The sequence below is a fragment of the Poecilia formosa genome, unplaced genomic scaffold (assembly GCF_000485575.1).
Source record: "Poecilia formosa unplaced genomic scaffold, Poecilia_formosa-5.1.2 Scaffold344, whole genome shotgun sequence".
In the NCBI taxonomy this organism is placed as follows: Eukaryota; Metazoa; Chordata; class Actinopteri; order Cyprinodontiformes; family Poeciliidae; genus Poecilia; species Poecilia formosa.
Window position 1 is genome coordinate 2,423 of NW_006800283.1, and position 8,430 is coordinate 10,852.

The window sequence follows — 8,430 nt, forward strand, 5'->3', positions numbered from 1 at the left end:
ACGGAGCTGAAGTGTGAAAGCAGCTGTGATCTAACCAAACCTCCTTCATATGTTTGGTTCAACAAAGGGAAGAAAATGGAGGAACAGACTTCTTCTATACTCGTCTCAGTCAGAGATGGAGACAGATATTCCTGTTCTGTTAAAGGACACGACAATCACCGCTCTGCCTCTGTGTGTAAGTTTACTCCTCATGATATTAACATTTTATTCTGCCAATATTTCCATGTTATCCATACAATAAACTCCTATGGCCTCATGAATACAAGAGTGCGCAGTTTTCACACTACAACTTTGCGTTCAGACAAATTTAGAAAAGTGCAGCGCACAAAAAACCCGGATGTATAAAACCGTGCGCATGCACATCACAATTTGCCGGAAATAGAGCACAGCTTTTTTTAGTCGGAATGAAATTACCCCATAGATGCATTTCATGCGCTTCGGCGCACAGACCAACTTTACATCTTTAAGAGACAAAAACTGAGGGAAAGTATTATTTACATTCGAGTGAGGTTTTCACATTCTTTTTTTATTTTTATTTTCTTTATTTTGTGTGCGTGCTAGCTTATTGTCTGAGGATAAATGCGTTCAGTTTCATCGTTTACGTTTAAACAATAAAATATTAAAATCATTTTTTAAAACAAACATCGGATTTGATTCTTCTTGGTCTAATTAAATGAATGTATTCAGATTTCAGTGTATTTACTTGATTTTTGACACTTTGTAGTTTGATATTGTCCACAGAAAAAGTTTGCGTGGCTGCCGCACATTTTCACTCCAAGGAAAAAGTGTGCGTAAAGTGACGCAAAGTTCATCCTTATACATGCCGACTTGTGAGTAAAATATGGCACCGCACATTTTCTGTGCGTACCCACGATTTATACATGAGGCCCCTAATCCTTCAGATTCACACAAACTAGCAGAGATGGTTAATGACTAGTCACATTTAATCGCATTGCTTTATTTAAATGTATGTCAGCACTTGTTTTACAGCATTTTACTTTTATTTGAGTAATATCATTTTTGAAGCAACACTCGTCCTAACACGCCATAACTCTTCAGTTATTTAGCTAAATAAAGAAAAAGCTCATTTCTACTGAAAATTATGCAGACCTTCTTTATTATTTATAAAAAACAATAATTTTCACCTTTGCATATATTTTGGTATGTCTGATTATTAACATTTACTACATTTCTGAGCAGCCATTTAACTGAGTCATTGTTTGTCAATGGCTTCTTTTTAAGTAAAAATATGAAGAAGTAATGCTGCTGTTGTAGTTATTTATGTTGACATTTTGTACATTGTAATTTCCATCTATCTATTGTTTTCTTCTTTTAGAATATGTTTAACTTAGCTTAGATCCCAAATTTATAATTCATTTTTATCTTTGGAATTGTTTAGATGACTTTGTTAACCTGTAGATCCTCCTATTAATTTAAGTAATTAAGCTTTACTGTGTGGCTAATTTCCCCTATAATGACTGGAAGCTTTTGTGAAATGATTTTTTGGCCACTTTTTGAACTTGAAGCATCAGGTAAAGTTATTTTTTGTTTTCATTTAAGTTGTAAGACATTTTTAGTAATTGTTGTACCTATATTTTTTCAAGGCATAAAATGTATGTATTTTTTCAAACAACTTGCAAGTACGTTCAAGAACCAAACAACCTGTTCACGCACACGGCCTCTGTTGGAAATATTTGGTGTTGGAACCTTAGAAGCCTGTGTCAGCTAGCCTTACTCTCTTTGGCTACTCTACTTTCCTGGGGCAATCAGTAAAGCAGTGGTTCCCATGTGTGGGGCGCTCCCCCTATGGGGGGCGCAGTGCCATTGCAGGGGGGTCGTGATGAATAATAATTAAAAAAAACCTCAGAGAGCTGTTCATGTTTTAGCCCCATTTTTCACAGAGGCTTTTTTAATTGTATTGATGATAGCAAAGTTGAATATTGTTACAAATTAAAAAAAAAAGATGTCTGAAATAACACTGACAGCAAAGGATACTCTTCTACAAAAAAAACAAACAAAAAAAACAACACACAGTTACACAAAACTGTTTCACTGTGAAGATGGTTTGTAGTTTGTTTTGTTGCAACCTGAAGTGTGAAATAAACTTCAGTGGAGTTTGAAAACAAAATATGGGTATAGGTTTATGTCTGGTTGATTTTTTTTTCTTTGTTGGGGAGGATTTCATTGTAATCCATAGGGGAGCCCAGAAGAAAATCTTTGGGAACAACTGAGGTAAAATATCCAGATGAATATAATGCTGAGTTTTATATTTTTTCCTCCAGATGCTCCAGAGTTTCTCTCTGCTAAACTGATCTCCTCTGGTCAGATAACTGAGGGGCAATCAGTGACTCTGACCTGCAGCAGTGATGCTAACCCAGCAGCTAACTACACCTGGAGGAAGAACAACAACCAATCAGTTGTCAGTAAAGACCAACAGTTTGTCCTCAGCTCCATCCTGTCCTCAGACTCTGGACAGTATTACTGCACAGCTCAGAACGAGCTGGGAGAGAAAACGTCTGGACCCGTCTCTGTCCAGGTCACATGTGAGTCAAACTGGTTTCATTACAAACATGTTCAGGTGCATCTTGGTGATAAGAATATCACTGAATGTTGATTTATTTCAGATATAAATGTCAAAAGGTGAAAACTCGTGCCTTTTAGATTAATTGTGAAGTGACTATTAGTAGAACAAGGAAAACTATAGATTTGTCTGTAAGAGGTTGTGTTCTACTGGCAAAAATAAAATGTTATAAAATTTATTTCTTAGCTGCTGTAAAGTCTTAGATTTGTTTGGTATAGAAATATTCCTAAAGTATTAATCCTTATACAACTACAAGGATTAATCTCCTTCACTGTCGTCAGCATGGACTAATTTTCTGCTTTAATACATAGCAAGTAGCTTTATTTTAAATGATAAATGTTAGCTTGTGTTCCAAAATCAGTTTTCGTGTGTGTAATAATAACTTCCTCTCCTCCAGATGCTCCCAGGCCTCCCTCTGTGTCAGTGACTCCCTCTGGTGGCATCATGGAGAGCAGCCTGGTGACTCTGACCTGTAGCAGTGATGCTAACCCAGAAGCTAACTATACCTGGTACAAGGAGGGAGAGGAGGCACCAAAAGCTTCAGGACGAAACTTCACCATCACTAACATCATGGTCCAGCAGAGAGGAAATTATAACTGTGAAGCTCAGAACAGCAGAGGGCGCTATAACTCCACAGTGACTGTGAACGTTGTAGCAAGTAAGGAAATGAAGGAACAGATTCATGGCAACTATAACATAAAAAAAATGTCTCACCAGAAATAGAAATTTCTTCTTTGTTCTGATAAATTAGGTCAATCAATGTCAACAACGATCATCATCAGGCTGACTCTGTTCATCCTGATCTTTCTGCTTGTCCTGATTATTTCTTTAAGGTAAATCAATGAGAAATTCCATCATGTTTTCCTTATATTCTGCATTTTGACACATATTTGCATTGTCTTTTATCCAGAACACTGAAAACTATGAAAATGAACAGAAAACTATTTGAACCAATAGAAATGGAGGAGAGAAGGACTAGTGAGATCACATAGTGAGTATTCATTGATCTGAACTTCACCAATCAGCCCAGGATTACATGATGACATGTTTCTGTTTTTGGTCCATTGTTGTTAATCAATTACTGTAAATGCATAATTAGGGATAAAACAGAAGATTTAAAAAATATGAATGTACAGTGCTTTATTTCACTAAAATAAAATGTAGAAAAAAATGCAACACAAAACAATAAAAAAACAAAATCAACCCAGATACAGTTTGTACATATTGAGTCTATGAGTTATAAAGACTTCAAATAGTGAGAACAATTGTAAGCTGTTATGAAATGTTAAAGAAATAAGCCAATACCAGCTTGTGCTGCATAAAGAAGCTGAAAGGTCAGAGGTCAGCCCTCTGGCCTTCAGACTCCTTGCATGCAGCTGCTTCAGTTCACATCCAGCAGAGGCCACAGAGAGGATTCACCTGGCACCAGTCAAGGTCAACCATGGAGGAGTCATGAACCCAGTTGACCACGACCCGTAACCAAGGAGACGGTTGGAGTGAAACCAGAAGGAGCAGAGAAGAAGTCCATATAAGGTTGTAACAGAGGGAGCATCAACACCTCCTCCTTCCTGCAGAGACTGAACTCTACTATGTTATTTTAATATATTCATATGTAATCCTTCATTATGTGTTGATTATATTTATCTGTGAATATAAAAGCTTAGAACGTTGGTAAAAATATGGTTTTGTTGGTGTTGCTGGAATAAGAGTTTGTTGAAAGTGTTGCTGTTTTTTATCTGCTTTTTGCTTTTAATAAATCTTCATTTTTATTTTCATAATCAAACTCATATATCTGGGAGTTTTTGTTTGGTAAATGTCCTTAAATGTATAATAAAAGTTTTTGATTCCTGACTTACAATCTCTGCACACACAATGCAGCAAATCACTTTTTTCTCTAGAAGCCTCTTATAGCCTTCAAATTCAACATTAGGCACCAGAAATAAGTATAACAGCCCTGCATATAACTCACCATTCACATGCCTGCTGACCAGGCAGTGTGTCTGTAGACCAGCAGGGCAGAGCAACTGAGCTGCCCAACTTTCTCCAGGTGATGTTTTAACACAAAAAGTTGAAGTAAAAAGAAATCTGCTATGAATGAAATGTCAGCTGAATATGAACGACAGCAAACTGACTCTGGACCGGATCCGATCTGAATGTACGTTCACTTCATAACAGATTCATGAAACGGACCCGGATCGGGATCCAGCTGCACAGCAGGTCAGTGATACCCGCCTAAAACATCCAAGAAGCAGAAACCTGAGCTCACCCTGACAGAGTTCACATCCCGTTCACCTCTCTCTCCAATCCGCTCCAATCTCATCCCACAGTTTCTCTGAAGCATTTCACTGGAATTGATCAACTTTTATTGATCGTCCTGTTCTGTTTCTCTTCCTGTGTCTTCACCTGGACCAGAGCTGGTATGTGACCCAACTGCTTGACTTTGTTTCTCCTTCCATGTTTCCATAAAGTTGCTTTGCTTTGTTGCAGGTAATCAGGCGCCGTCTGTCTCTGTTCTGTGTTTAATTCAGATATGTAAAAATCTAATTTTGACTAGTCATATTTACATTCAACATATTTTGAATAGTAATTACGGATGTCGGACTCTTCAAATAAACCTGGTGACGTCATGTAAGATATTTTGAAAGGCACTTTGATTTGTCAGAATGTCTTTAATTTTTCTTACTAGTCAGAATATGGATGTAGATATCTTTAAATACCACGTATAAAATTAAATTGTGTCTAAAACTCATCCTTAGATATCTGTAGTCACATTCCAGATAGTCAGAGGAAACTGATTACATGTTAATACTGCCTGCCATATCCGTGGCTGGTCGGTTCTGACCATAATTTCTAACATTTGTTTACTGTATTTTCTCTTCAGCTTGGATTTTCCAGTGGTGTTTTTTCCTCCTTGCTGGTGGCATCCGGTGCTGTCTGAGGCATTACGTTCTCTGTCTGTATAGCGCCCTCTATGGCACTGGAGGAATCCTGTTTCCTGTGTGACGTCTTGTGCTTTTCAATCGGGGTGTTCCACCTTTTTATGCAACCATTTAAGCTGGCTAATAATTCACTTTAAATAAACTTTGTAAGGATGGAACCATGACTCTTGTCTTTTTAAGTGAAATAATTTACACAAGAGCCGTTATTGAGAGCCGCTGTAGTAAAGGGAACCGATTAGAAATAACAACCATTTAAAATATATATTTTTATGGCTAAGAGATCAAAAAAAACATGCCACTTTCATTCCACTTCAGAATCATGTTCTGCTTTATGTTGAGTCATGAAATGTATAACAAGGTACAGTAGAAGATGATTGCAGTACATAATATGACCGGGAGAGGGCAGTAGCCCACCAGAATGAGGATCTATGTGACCAATGAAAGAAGAGTATTTCTCATCAGAGCATGCTAAACTGTAGCAACGGCAACAATGGCTGAGTGGGAGAACAGAGTGATATTTGTTTCCCAGCCAGACCAAATTATATTTAAATAAAATTCATATGAAGTCAGTGAGTAAGGGACATTAGTATATGCTACATCGTTTTTCCTCACACTTTTCTCAAACTGCATCATTATTAGAAATATTGGTATCAGAACAGAAACGTCACATCTGACGTTTCTACCTGCCTTCTTACGCTCTTCTTACTAACTTCCTGGATCCACATCTGTCTACTTCTTTGCGTTTCAAGTCAACCAAACTTTTATCCACATCAAATCAGAGCGAAACAATTTCAGCTGGATGCTGATTTATCCAAAATGTTTTTTCTGTTGAACCATTTTTTATTTTCTATTTTCAACTTCCCATTGATAAGATTTCCGCTTTTAAAATCCTACAAATGTTTGATCACATAAACAATGATTTTTGAGAAATCCATTTGAACAATTAATAAAAGAAAAAACACATTGTCCTTTAACTATAAAAACAGAACCTAAGACATTTCTTATTTCTCTACATCAGAGTTGAATTACACAGCAGAATATTTTAAATTCTTCCCGTTTTTCTACAACCTATCTACTACCATCATGTGTCGCCATTAGCCGCTCACACACAGATGAGAAGAGGAAGGAAACTGAGCTCATTCTAAACAACTTCTTCATCTCATTTGCATAAGGTTCTGTGGGAAAATAACTTCCTGTTACTTTGTTCTGCAGACTAAAGTAGAGTCTCTGCCATTTTTATGTCATATAAAGAGATGAAAGCAGCAGCTATGAGTTTCTCAGCAGCGATCCGTGGAGTTATTGTCCTTCTGATGGCAGCAGGTAAAGAGCAGGAAACTTTATTTCACACTTCAAACATTTAGATTTCAGATTTTATGAAGTAAGAAAAAAATCTGAATTTAAAGCAAAATGATTCAGGGGGAAAAATGTATTGATTACAATATATTTATGGATATTTGTGTTGTAATGTTAAGAATGAATAAAGGTCATGAATAATCTGCATAGACCTTTTTGAAATATTTAAAAAGTCCTAACAGATTTTTATATAGTTTTTCCAAAGATAGATTTTTTTGTGTGTCAGTCGTCTTTGCTAATATTTAAATAATACTTTTAAAATTCACTGCAAGAGCTTCCTCTAAGTGTTTGACATATTAGATTAGATCTTTGTCATGTTGCAATGAGCATAATGAAGAAATGACTGATGAAAACTTTTTCAGCTAAAATGATGAATTTTGTTGAATTCTTTTAGGAAAAGTAAATATTTTTAACTTTTCCAACACGTGAAGTTTCATTCATACATAAGTATTACATGTATATCCATTGTAAATAAGAAATAATCTTATTTAGACAAATAAAGAAATGGGGAGAATCTGTTCTGTGTTTTTGTGACCTTTTGGTCAGACTAAGATCATTTTAGAACCTGATACAGAAATGACTTCACTTTTGTACTTTTGCAAAAACTTGCAAGGATTTCCGACTAAATCATGATGAATGTTTACATCCAGGAAACAAAGCAGGATGATGTGATAATGTGCATAGCGGCAAACACATTTACACTGAACATCCTAATCAAAATGCAGAGCAAATGAAAGAACAAACTCCTCAGTTCACAGACAGACAGAAATAAGTCGTCTGGTTTTCTTCAGTGCAGAAGAGGAACTTTTACTGTGAGGGAAGTGTTAGACAAATGTTTAAATGAGGCATATGAAAACACAGTTTACAAGAAAAACATTTATTAAAAAAACCTGCCAGTAAATGAATCTAAACAGGCTCCAGTGACAGAATGACAGCAGCCTGTTTCTTCACAGCTGCTGTAAACTCAGCCAGGATCTTAGTGGAAAGAGTTCACTGTAAACTGGGCTTTAATGTTGGACCAGTTCAAATTAATTTGAAGGTAATCTGATAAATCTGACTGCCATTCAGATTGTTTGGGGATCAATAAAATATTATTGAATGTTAAATCCTGAACAGCTAATAAAGCTTGGTTCAGTGTTGACTTGTTGAGCCTGGATTAATCTGACAGTCACTTTGTGGTCAGATGGTGACAGAAAACAGCAACAAGAGACTCATCATGTGGAAACATCGTCTGCAGCTCCAAACACAGAAGGACTGACTTTAAATCATCCTAGGAGACTTTCTTCAGCTTTACATTGATGCATCTATAACAATGATAGTTATAATAATAATAATGATAATAAAGCTGCTGTTATTATTCCTAACCACATGACTGATACCAGAGCCAGTCTGAGGCTCAGCAAACTAGAGGCCAAAACATAAACAATGGATCTAAAATTGATTATTGAGGTTAAGAATCACCATTAAGACGTTTTATACTTTTAACATTGTTGAATTAACCAATTTAAAATTGTGCACCATTTAACTTAAGATTTAAAAAAAAAAATTACAAGGAGT

General features: G+C 36.1%; 2 protein-coding genes across 2 annotated transcripts in view; both read left to right on the top strand.

Moving 5' to 3' along the window:
- Window positions 1-6: 6 nt before the first annotated feature.
- LOC103153266 (B-cell receptor CD22-like) lies at window positions 7-3,433 on the top strand (the record flags this gene model as incomplete). Its single annotated transcript, XM_016661804.1, has 4 exons — window positions 7-175; window positions 2,283-2,543; window positions 2,979-3,239; window positions 3,333-3,433. Coding segments are annotated over 4 exons (777 nt in total), but the record flags the coding sequence as incomplete, so codon positions are not given.
- A 3,120-nt stretch (window positions 3,434-6,553) lies between these two features.
- The window catches only part of LOC103153242 (B-cell receptor CD22-like), an 11,830-nt gene continuing 9,953 nt past the window's right edge, over window positions 6,554-8,430 (top strand). The window contains exon 1 of the mRNA XM_007574079.2: window positions 6,554-6,840. Coding sequence (XP_007574141.1) covers window positions 6,759-6,840 — 82 coding nt within the window. The 5' untranslated portion in view covers window positions 6,554-6,758. The remainder of the gene's footprint in view (window positions 6,841-8,430) is intronic.